At 34.0% G+C, this 12,171-nt stretch overlaps 2 protein-coding genes across 2 annotated transcripts; both read left to right on the plus strand.

Annotated features, from left to right (window-relative positions):
* Positions 1 to 964: 964 nt before the first annotated feature.
* LOC125864311 (F-box protein At3g08750-like) lies at positions 965 to 1,981 on the plus strand. Its single transcript, XM_049544236.1, has one exon. It carries the CDS (start codon positions 965 to 967, stop codon positions 1,979 to 1,981), a length of 1,017 nt encoding a protein of 338 aa, XP_049400193.1.
* Positions 1,982 to 6,963: 4,982 nt separating this feature from the next.
* LOC125865506 (uncharacterized) lies at positions 6,964 to 8,439 on the plus strand. Its single transcript, XM_049545701.1, has one exon. The coding sequence runs from the start codon at positions 6,964 to 6,966 to the stop codon at positions 8,437 to 8,439; it is 1,476 nt and encodes a 491-aa protein (XP_049401658.1).
* The last annotated feature ends 3,732 nt before the right edge of the window (positions 8,440 to 12,171 follow it).

Genomic DNA, 12,171 nt, shown 5'->3' on the forward strand with positions numbered 1-12,171 from the left:
AAATTTTGATTGGCTAAATTGAGCGAATTGTGTTTTCATGGACTACTTTTTGTATCCATATTTTGTCCTACACAATATCTATGAATAGTTCCTTAGGAAAGAAACATATTGTTCTTGAGGAGCTTGACTTTCCCAGGGAAAAAATCATGGTGGATTGAAGCAACATCCTGCTTTTAATCTTCTCAACAATCTTTTTGAGTTTCCGATGAGGTTTTTGTTATGATTGAAATAATCAAATGTCAGGCGAAAACTAGCAAAGCAAATATTTTTCCTATAAGAGAAAGAACTAGTCAAATATGAAAAAATTGTGTTAGGAAAATTAGCTTGTAGATTCATTCGCTAAATGAAGTTCAATAATAATCAGGAAGTCACTTTTTCTTCTCCCTTCAGTTTTGTGGTAGTCTACTAAAAGTTGCTTAAGGTGCTTGTGGGTTTAGTTGTATACTGAACAATTAAAAATATATAGAATGAGTACTGTATTTCTTTTTTCCTTTTAAAGTACAAAATATATTCTTTCTCATACTTCCTTCCTCCGATATTATTATTTTACATTACTTAAAGCATTTGTCCTAAATTATTTGTCAATTTATAAAATCAAGATAGAATTATTTAAAATATTCCTTTGCCCTTAAAATTAAGTATTGTTTGAATAAGTCATAAATAGAATAATGTAAAAGATTAAAGGATAAATTTAGCAAATAATTTATTCTAAATCCTTAAATGGCTGGTAAAGGGAAAATTATTCAAAGTAAATGAGAAGGAGGAAGTAGTATTTAGATTTGCATGACTAATTGTAGAATAAAATTTAATGTGAGAAATGTAGTCAAAGTATTTTAATTTGCATGATTAAAAGTAGAATAAAATTTAATGATAGTAAAATGAGGAATTTTTTGCTTGTCTATTTAAGGAAGCAAATTGCTGGTTGAATCCCTCCTCATTTCTTTTCATGATCAGCCCTATTACTATGGATAGTTGTCTGGCTAATTCCCCTGAAGATATAGTGAAGGATATTTTGGTGAGGTGTCTTGTGAAGTCGTTGTTGAGATTCAAATGCGTCTGTAAGAATTGGTGCACTCTTATCAAAACCTCTGAATTTGTTCAACAACACTTGAAAAATCATAGCCCCCCTAAACTCTTGATTTATGATAATGGTGACATTGATGATGATGAGGACGACCTTTCCATAACCTTGATTTCCGAAGAACATCCGCGAAGGTTCATAGGTATGAAACAACTCTTCGATTCTGTGGATGGCTTGTTTTTTATGGTTGGAGAAATTGATCGTGAGGTTTCATGTGCATTATGGAATCCTGGGACTAGGGAGGTGAAACCCCTCCATCTCCCTATCCCAGTTGCCACAATCCATGATTCCCCGGTGTTCGGGTTTGGATTGGACCCCTTGACTTATGACTATAAAGTGGTTTACTTTCACATGAATAATTTGTGTGAACATTATGCATCGGTCTACTCGTGTTCTAGGGACTTGTGGAGAATTTTCAAACCTAAAATCCCCTACTTTACAGACGTCAAACACACATTTGGTACTGCTTATTTGAATGGAACTTATTATTGGCTGCTAATTGGGGGCCGCCATAGTAATTACACCATTCTTTTGTTCGACTTTGGGAGTGAAATGTTTAAAGAGATTGAAGGGCCAGGTCATCAATCTGTTGATACTAACATGTTGGGTTTGATGTCGGTTGATAGTTCCATTGCCATCTTGAACTTAAACCCGCGTATTGTGTTTGCTTATGATATATGGGTAATGATCCAACCAGGTGTATGGAACAAACTTGTTACCTTTCAATGCTTCTTTAGGATTAAGTCTTGTTATGATAGCTCTCTCATTTTGGCAACTAAAGATTCTCAACTGGTCTCCTATGATATTCGGACTAACAAGACGAGGCATCTTGGATTTCAACATCCGGGCTTGAGAAAAGATGCAGAGTATGATGGCGGTTGTGGAGTTTTTTTATTATAAGGAGAGCTTAGTGAAAATTAAACGGCGAGAGGATGAAGATTTGGACCATTAATCGATCTGTACTTTTTAATTTTGATACCATGCATGTTATTGTTATAAATTTATAATAGGTACTTTTATTGTTTCATTAATAATTTTGATTCAACATTTTCTTGCATTCCTTTTATGAAGTACTGGGGTTGAACCCGTCTAAAACTATATATGCAACTTTCTTTCCTTCAATTTGAGTATTTAAATTCTCATTAATTAATAACTCCTTTAATTTTAGGTATATTTCTTCTAAACCTATAATTAAGAGAACCATTACTTGGCTAAAGCACAATTGTCATTTGATTTTACACAGCCGGGAAAAACAACAAGATTTTAACTAATATCCCTTCAGTCTAGCGGCATTTTATTAATAATAAAATGAAATTCTCAACGTGGATAAGTACAAGCAAGGGGGGGGGGGGGGGGGNGGCTATAGGTCTTACCTTACCAATCCTAATGAGGTAACAAACCTCTACTAATTAACAAACATGGAAAAAATAAGAACTAGAGAAAACTAAGTTACAGAGTTTAATTTACACTCTATGATGATATGACAAATGAGGATACTTAAATAATGCAAAAATTCAAACCTCAAGAAGAAGGTTGAGTTATCGGCATTAAACTTCCTTTATATATGTATGAACTAAAAAAGATAGTGTGCCCATCTAGAGTAACCTAAAGCGAGCTCTCTTCTAATATCGTATACATTAAATTTTTTTCTTATCAAAATATAGAGATGGAGAAGTTATGTGGTTATTCTATGATTGTTGATTTTTAAGAGTAAGAAACTAATTAAAAATAAGGCATAATTACATAAATTAAATGCTTAACTTGACTTCAAATTATAACTCTGACATTTAACTTCGTCAGTGCACAACTAGGCACTTTAACTATTCAAAACTTAAACAAAAAAAAAACAATTGAACCTACCAGGCAAAGTGCATGAAATACACCCAAGTTATGCGCGCCAGATGTAAATTTCAAGGCCTAGCAGTTCAACAATTTTTTCCTTTTTTTGCATTATTTGCTGCTCATTGCTAAATGCAAGTGGCATTTAATTTTATTTTATTTTTATTGTGAAAAAAACTATTATGAAGTAGTTCTTTTTTTGCCTATATCTATTGTAAGCAATGTGGGAGTATAGGGATGGCCATGGGGTGGGGCGGATGCGGGGCGGGGTGGGTTTAAGGCTATGTGGGGCAGGGCGGGTTTAAGGTTGTGTGGGAGGGTTAGATGCAGGGCGGGTTAAAGTGAGTTTTTAAAACAAATAATGTGGGGCGGGGCGGGTTGCGGGTATATGTGATTTTATGTGGGTTCAAACTTAATTTTAACTTTTTACATGTTATAAGAGTGATAGAACATTATTTATTTAGATAATTTCATTAAAGCTACTAAAATATTCAAGATAATAAATGAAAATGGTTCAATAAAAAATAATACAACTTCTTACATGTTTCTCAATTGAAATCTAAAAAATAAAATTTTAAGTACTATCCTATTAAATTAATACAACTTAATGAAAAAGTGAATTTATTTTTATGAATTTTATTTTTAGTATCAAACATAACTAGAAAAAGAAAATATTAAAAAAATTATGCGGGGCAGATTAAAAATTTTGGGGGTTAAGCTCAACCCGCACCGCCCCCGCCCTACACCGCCCCATTGCCATCCCTAGGTGAGTATACACTTATAAAAAGCAAATGCGATTTAAGTCCGAAGACTCTCAATCAACGACTCGTATCCACACTTAGGGGACTTTTTACATTTTCCCTTAGGTATTGGATTGCTATTGTAACATCTCGCAACTAGAAAGAAGTTTAAAATATGAAAATAGTCATTTTTGGAAAGTGTAAGGAAATCTGGAAAATTCTAAGTTCAAGTGAGTTCTTGGTCAACTTCAAACGACCATAACTCCTATCTCAGGATGAGTTAGGTGTAGTTCCAGATATGGTTGGAAAGCTCTTGGAGTGATCTTTCCTACTTCGCTTAGTTTGCACGATTTCGATATCGTATGAGTACGTTATGCCTTTCGGAAGTTGGGCTGTTGGATTAGGAAATGTCCAATCTAGATTTTTGAAGGGTAGTTTGGTCTTTTCCTTACCCGATTTAATTAAATCCATTTTAGTAAATTAAGTGGGGTCAAAACTGAGTTAGTTCAGTTTACGCTTTTGAGAAATAGAGTTAGGGCTTGTGGAGTAAGAACACAAGAGAAAGGAGAAGGAGAACAACAAGATTCGCCAAGAACGATCGATTTTGGTTGTGGATTCACCAAGGAATTTATCCTACAAGGTATGTGAGTCTCTCATGGCATTGGGTTCATTCACCCACGCGCCAAACATGTTTAATTCAGTAAAATTTGTCCTAGAAGAGTTGGAAAATTGATGTTCTTAACAAATATTCTTGAATTCGAATGTTGTTAGCGAATTAGGATGAATTGAGAAGTTTATGAGATCCTTACATTGAGTTTAGGGTTGCTTTGAGTTAGTTTCTTGAGTATACATGCTGGGCATCGGGATCTAAAACGAATTTGAGGAAGATAATCGAATTTAGGTGGATTGAGGCTGAAAAATGAAGAAGGAAAAAGTCGAGTAAGGTTCATGAAACAAGTCCGCGTCGCGGATTTGTTCCCACAGTGAACAAAAATCTGCTCCGCGTCGCAGAGAGGATGCGGACTCCACTGTCTCAAATTTTAATTTCGCGAATAATTATTTAGGAACATCTCCGCGTCGCGGACTTATTCCAAAACGGTGATTTCATAACTTTCTCAAGTTTAGCTATTCCAAATCATTCCTAAACATCAACAGACCTTACCTATCACAAATCATAATCCTTGAATCCATAATTCAAATTCAAGGAAAGTAAAGAGTAAATTCAAGTAAAGTTAAGAGTCAAGTCAAGAGTCAGTAAGAGAAGTTCATTGCAATTTTTCACAAGTCTTTTACAAACATTTTAACTTTGTTTTAAGACTTAAGTTTTGAAGTTGAGTAAAGAGTAAGAGCAAAGTTCATTTCTTTAAAATGATATATGGGAACTAAGTATTTCCTAGAGTAAATGTTTTCACATTTGAGATGAGAGGAAACTGAGATTTCCAAAAGAGTTTTGAACAGCAAAAGGAAACATTAATTCCAAGAGAGCTTTTTAAGCTAAGTTTGAGAATTACCTCAAACCAGAGAAGAAGTTGTTTTAAAAACATATGAGCTAAGTATATTTTGGGAGTAGTATTAAGCACCGATATGGGGACATGAGCAGAGGCGTATGTACATGAAGGGGAGGGGGTTCACATGCACCCATCCTCCCCTTCCTAACCCCTATATAATACTACTATTTTTCTAATTATCTTTTTAAATTTGTATTGGTGAACCCAAGGTTAAAAAGAATACTCTAGTATATTGATAAGTAAGTACAAATAGGGGGTGCATAACTTATAGATTTGTGGTTCAAATTTTTCTATCCACATTAATATTTTAAATTTTTAATTAATATAACAAAATGTGCCACTTTTCATAGATTTTTTAAATAATTTATAAATAAAAAGAGGTTCAAATACCCATATTTTTAGAGTGCATTAGCTATGTCTAGGCCTTAAGCTAGAAGTGTTAATAAAGTCAAATTATATTTTTTTACTTTCTTTTTCTCCTTTCCTTCTTTATTTAGACGTTTTTCTTATTTATTTATTTTAACTTTTTCTTTTGACTTTTCAAAGCCCTAAACTTAAAGGTAAAAAGGAGTAAAGACATCATATATTCATATTGTTCTTCTTTTGGCTTCCTTCCACATTTTCACTTTGTTGTTCATGGTGAAATAGAAGTGAGATTTGAGAACAAGTAACAAGGTATGTTATCTCAAAAAAAAAAAATTATTTATTAATGTACTTCATTTGTTTTATATGTTTTTCTTGATTTATGAAGTGGTTCCATTATTTGATTGCTTGAATATTTAAATTTATAAGAATTTCTTGATTTCTAAATAGTTATCTAATAATTGTGATTCTTTTATTAGTAAACTTGTTATTTGTGCTAATATTTTTTAAAAATTATTTTGTTTTTATAAGATTGAATAGAAGTGTGAATATTTAATTTTATAGGTAAAATAATTCTTACAATCAATTCATCAAATCACAAATGGATAAGTTTCTCATCAAGTTACCAAAGCCAAAAGATGGCCAACCAAGTTCTAGCTCTAATCAACCATTTGTGAGTTCACAAGTTGCTCCGGAAGTTCAAAGACATACAAATTCTTTTCCACTTTCAAATATGGATAATATGCTTGATTTTAAATCTCTTGAAGCAGATCCCAAAGATCGAATGCCTATTTCATCTTATGGTCCTAATATTCGAGATGAGGTAAGGAGGTATTACATTCAAAAAAAGCCATGTCAGCCTGTTGATCATATCTTCCTTAAAACTAAGTTAGGAGATAAAATGCGTCAATTTCGACCAACTTGGTTTGAGAAGATCTCAATGGTTGGAATATAGCATTAAAGCAGACGCGGCATTTTGTTTGTGTTGTTATTTGTTCAAGAATGAACTTGAAAGTCGTGGAAATGCCGGAGATTCATTTACAAGAGATGGTTTTAGGTGTTGGAACAAAGCTTTAGAAAGATTCAAAAAACATGTTGGTAAGGTAAATAGTATCCATCATAAATGTTTCAATAGGATGTAGCAAGATTTCTCTTGACATCGGGATTTCCATTTCGTGGACATGATGAAAGTGAAGGTTCCGAATATAAGGGTGCTTTTCTTGAACTTTTGAAATGGTATGGGGATAGAAGTTTTGATGTGGGAAGAGTAATATTAGGTAATGCAAATGATATGATGATTTGTCCGACAATTCAAAAAGATATTGTGGAGGCTTGTGCTAAAGAAACAACTAAGGCTATCATTGAAGACTTGGACGGTGATTATTAATATTAGTTGATAATCAAATTAAAGGATGTTTCTCATAAGGAGCAAATGGCTCTAATTTTGAGATATGTCAACAAAAGTGGAATGGTGATAGAGCGATTCTTGGGTATTGTCCACGTAAATGATACATCTTCTCAATCATTAAAAAAGGCAATTTATTCTTTGCTTTTGGATCACTCATTATGTACATCCAAAATACGTGGTCAAGGTTATGATGGGGCTAGTAATATGCAAGGGGAAATAAATGGTCTCAAGTCTTTGATTTTACAAGATACGTCATCTGCATATTCTATTCACTGTTTTGCTCACCAATTGCAATTGACACTTGTAGGTCTTTCCAAAAAGAATTCGGATGTGGATAATTTTTTTTATGTTCTCACTAATATTTTGAATACTATTGGAGCTTCATTTAAACGCAGAGATTCACTTCGACAACATCAAGAAGATAAGTTGGAAGAGTTGCTTAAATTTGGAGAAGTTCATACAGGGCAAGGTTTGAATCAAGAACGTGGCCTCCAACGACCGGGTGATACTCGTTGGGGGTCTCATTTTAAAACCTTGGACAATTTCCTGATTCTTTTTTCTACAATTGTTAATGTGCTTAAGGATATGAAACGTGATTGTCCATATCATCTTGATAGATTTGCGGCGGAAAATCTTTTGAGCAAGATTCATGAATTTGAATTTGTCTTTATGTTGCACTTGATGTTTAAGGTGTTGCTATTGACGAATGAGTTGAATAAAGTTTTACAAAAGAAAGATCAAGATATCGTTAATGCTATGGGATTGCTTGACCTTTCAAAGAAACGATTGCAAATGATGAGAGAGGATGAATGGGACTCTATGATGGATGAGGTTAGCTTATTTTGTGGTAAACATGGAATTTCAATTCCCAAAATGAATGAAGACTACTCTAATGGGAAGTCGAAGCGTAAGAGGTCCAATATTTCATATTTGCATCACTTTCGTGTGGAAGTATTTTATGCCGTCATTGATTTGGCACTTCAAGAACTCAATAATCGTTTTGATGTGGTGACTAGTGACTTGCTTCTCGGTATGGCTAGTTTGAGTCCGGTTGATTCATTTGCTAATTTTCACAAGGATAGGATAATGAAACTAGCCGAGTACTACCCAAGTGAGTTTGGTGATAAAGAGCTTCGGGAACTCAATTTTCAACTTGATGATTTTATTGTCTATGCTCAAAAGTGTGATAGCAAGTTTCTCAACTTGAAGGGAATCAAGGATCTTGCAAAAGTGATGATAGAGACAAAACTAGATCAAACTTGGTCACTTGTGTATCTACTTGTGAAGTTAACTTTGATTATTCATGTTGCTACCGCAAGCGTGGAAAGAGCATTCTCATTAATGAAGTACATAAAGAATGATTTGCGTAATAGGATGGATGAAGATCTTTTGAATGGTTGTTTAGTTTGCTATATAGAGCGTAGTATATTTAAAAATGTAAGTAATGATGCCATTATTGACCATTTTCAAAATATGAAAACTCGTCGAGGACAATTGTAAGTGAATGATGTTTTTTGCTAATATATTACTATATAAAGATTGCTACTACCTACTTGCTCATCAACTTGTTCTCACCGTAAAATTTATATAATTGAATTAATTGTCTATTTTGAAGATAATGGTGCCCCCATGTTCTTGAGATCCTGGATACGCCTCTGGACATGAGTTCATATTAACTCAAGCTCTCATAAACCATGTAGCCATCATGGGCAGAAAAAGGATCGTACTTTTTAGATGATTCCTTAGTGCTTTTTAGCATAGATTAGTGGATCCACTTATTAGTTCAGGTTCTATACTGATGGCAAGGTATAGGACGGTCCTTGGCAACGTGAGGTAAAACGTTGTACCATCACTTAGGCTCATAGTGATGGTTGTCAGTTAGAGAATCTTCCACAGAAGTTATATTACTTTCTAAATGAGTAAAGTTAAGTTTGTTATTGTTTTATCTTTAACGAACTAAGATTGTTTTCATTTGTTTTATAAGTTTTATATATATATATATATATATCGCATGTGTTCTATTGCTTTATATTGAGTTTAGTATTCATGAGTTGAGAAGAGCCAGGTAAGTGTTTCTTTCAGAACCTCTATCAAGCCTATGTTTGTTAGCATTCCAACTCGCATACTCATACATTCAATGTACTGATGCCAGTTGGCCTGCATCGTCTTATGATGCAGACGCAGGTGACCAGGATCAGCATCCAACGCCTCGTTGATCCAGCTTGAGCATTCAGAGTCTGTTAGTGAGACTCTTTCATTCCAGAGGACTTTTTTTCATTGCTTTTAGTTTTAGTATTAGTTCATTAGGATGTCGTGGGCCTGTCCCGACATCCATCTCAGTTGTTTAGAGGCTTCATAGACAGACAGACAGTCAGTTAGTTAATTCAATTGTCTTTACTTTTCATTTCATATGTTAAAGACTTGAGTTTGCCTTAAAGGCCAGTTGAATGTTCCCTTATAATATTCTAGTTACTTCATAAGTGTGTATATGATGCGTTAAGTCTTCCGCTGAGTTACTAAGCCAGACCAAGGGTTCGCTTGAGGCCAGCAATGGTCTTCGAGTGCTAGTCCCATCCAGGGTGTAGGCCTGGGGCGTGAGAATTACTCAGACTTTGACAAATATCTCTCTGGAAATTTCATTTACAATTTATCAAATAGTGTGTGCACCATTTTATTTAGTAATTTTTAGCACTCTATGTTTATTGTTTGGCCTCCAAAAATTCGTAATTGTAATTTTCTACTCACTATGACAATCACAATACACAAAACATCCTTTTTTTTCATTAAGTCTTTGACAACTTAAAGCACAAATACACTTCAAACTAAAGAAAACAAGGAAAAGTTCATTATGTCTTCCATATCTACAAGTTGTTTTGAAACAAATTTTCAACCAACGCATTAGTCTCCTCTAGTGATTCCCTTATTGGCCTGAGCATCTGACCAACAATACACATTTTTTTTGTATAGTGGTAACCATTCAAGAATATGAAATCTCAGCACATATTTTGTACAATTTTTCCTTCGATTTGAAGACAAAGAGCGTGAAATATAGAAACTTAGATTAGGGTTTTTTTTTTCAGAAGAAAGAGGAGAAGTTCTAGTGATTTTTTTTTCCTAAAAATGAATTTGTTTTCACATTCACCTTATACTATATTATAATTTGTTTTTATTGTTTTTAAAAATCTACGTGTATTTATTTGAGTCAGTTGGCAGCAAATAAGTGGTTCACTTATCCGTGTTGGAACATTTGTATATCATGTGTTTTGCATGAAATATTTGAGTGTTCTTTTGTTTATATTTTGGATAATTAAAGTGCATGTGCACTATCAAAGCTAAAGGTTAAAACTATAATTTGAAGCCAAGTTAAGGGTCATGTTTATTTATTATGCATAAAAATAAGTATTCAGCCATAAAAAAATTATCACCAATATTTATTATAAGGCCATAAAATTTCTTCCATCACACTTTCAAAATTAATCGTTGAAAGTTTTATGTGATCTCTACCGTTAGTAATTTGTACCGTCGTGGTACCCGAGTCAACCATATAGATATTTCATATTATGTGCGGTATCCAAGTCAATCGTCAGTATGTATCAGGTGTGGTATCCAAGCCAACCATAAGAATATCTAGTCATGCCATGCATGGTATCCGAGCTAACCAACAATAACACATCACAATCACAATTAGCAGAAATCACACGTGAACACCCAAGTAAAAAGATTGATTATTACATACGATTACAACAATTAACATTTCAATTCATACTCATTTCATTTTGTAACATCCCCCCTTAGAAAGAGCTAAATTTAGAAAGAACTAATTTGGAAAGAGCCAACTTTAGAATTTTGCAAGTTATGCTTATGTTGTGAGTTTTGGGTTAACTTCAAACGAACTTTCAATACATGATGAGTTAGGTGACCCATAAGATATCAAATGAAAGGTCTTTGGATCCTCTTTCCAACGCCACTGAGTTTGTTAAATTTTGAGTTTGAATGAGGGAAATATGCCCGTTTGAAGTCAGCCTGTCTAGTTAAGGAAATTTACCCAAATTAATGAGGGGTATTCTGGGGTTTCCTTACCCCCATCAGTTTTAAACGTTTTTAGTAATATTTTAGGGGTCTAAACTGATTTGGTTCAGTTTTCACAATCCTAAAATACGCTTAGGGTTTTGAGAGGAGTTCAAGAAGAAGAGAATAGGAGAAAAGAAGAACGATAAAGGTTCAATCGAGGATTTGTTTCTCCAAATTAAGGTATATAAGCTCTCATAGTGTTGGGTTCTTTCACCCACACGCCAATCATGTGATTTTAAATCCGTAATTTTGTTCTTCAGGTTGAATGATTTGAGTTCTTGATGAGTTTCTTAAAGTTTCGTTCTTAAATCATTAATGATGAGTTTGATGAGTTCTTGAAATGAGTATTAGAAGTTTGAGAGTTGTTTTTAGTAGATTTTTGTGTACTTATGTTGGGTCGTCAAATCTAAGTGGGTTGGAAAGAAACTATTTGATTCTAGGCAAATTATGGCAAAAAATCGAAGAAGAAAATTCGTCAGAATGTTCTGGGGAGGAGCTAGGGCGGCGCACCCCAAATGCGCCAGGGGGACTGGGGAGGCGTGCCAGGAGTGCGCCAAGAATGAGTCTATGAAGTTTAAGGGCTGGCGCCCCGCACCAACAGTGCGCCAGGGTCTCTTGCCCCCACCCATTTTCCGTCGTTTGCTTCGCCTAAGTGCTTTTAAAGTGTACCTTTACTCCCTTCTTATTCTAACTACTCTAAAATACATCTAAACATCGAAAGATTCTTCATAACATGAATCATAACCCTTGAATTCATAATTCATAATTCAAGGTAGAGTTAAGAGTAAAGTCGTGAGAGTTCGTTCGAGTCATTTTGAGAAATCTTTTACAATCTTTTAAAACTTGTTTTAAGACTTGAGTACTTGTGTTTGAGGATAAGGACAGTTGAGTTTCATTTTTCAAAATGAATATATGGGAACTAAGTATTCCCAAGAGTAAATGTTTTTACATTTAAAATGAGAGGAAACATTGATTTACAAATGAGTTCATGAGGAGTTTTCGAGTATAATCTCTTTTAAGCGAACCTTTTGAGTAATAATCTCAAAGATTGAGGATGAGGAAATATTTTTAAACATATGAGCTAAGTATATTTTTGGGAGTAACATTGAGCACCGATATGGGGACGAGTTCATACAACTCAAAGTCCTTATAAACCATGTA

Source organism: Solanum stenotomum, chromosome 5, assembly GCF_019186545.1.
Source record: "Solanum stenotomum isolate F172 chromosome 5, ASM1918654v1, whole genome shotgun sequence".
NCBI classification, from domain to species: Eukaryota; Viridiplantae; Streptophyta; class Magnoliopsida; order Solanales; family Solanaceae; genus Solanum; species Solanum stenotomum.

Excerpts from the sequence above, each read along its gene's own strand:
- LOC125865506 (XM_049545701.1), top strand. The coding sequence starts at position 6,964 with ATGGCTCTAATTTTGAGATATGTCAACAAAAGTGGAATGGTGATAGAG.
- LOC125864311 (XM_049544236.1), top strand. The coding sequence starts at position 965 with ATGGATAGTTGTCTGGCTAATTCCCCTGAAGATATAGTGAAGGATATT.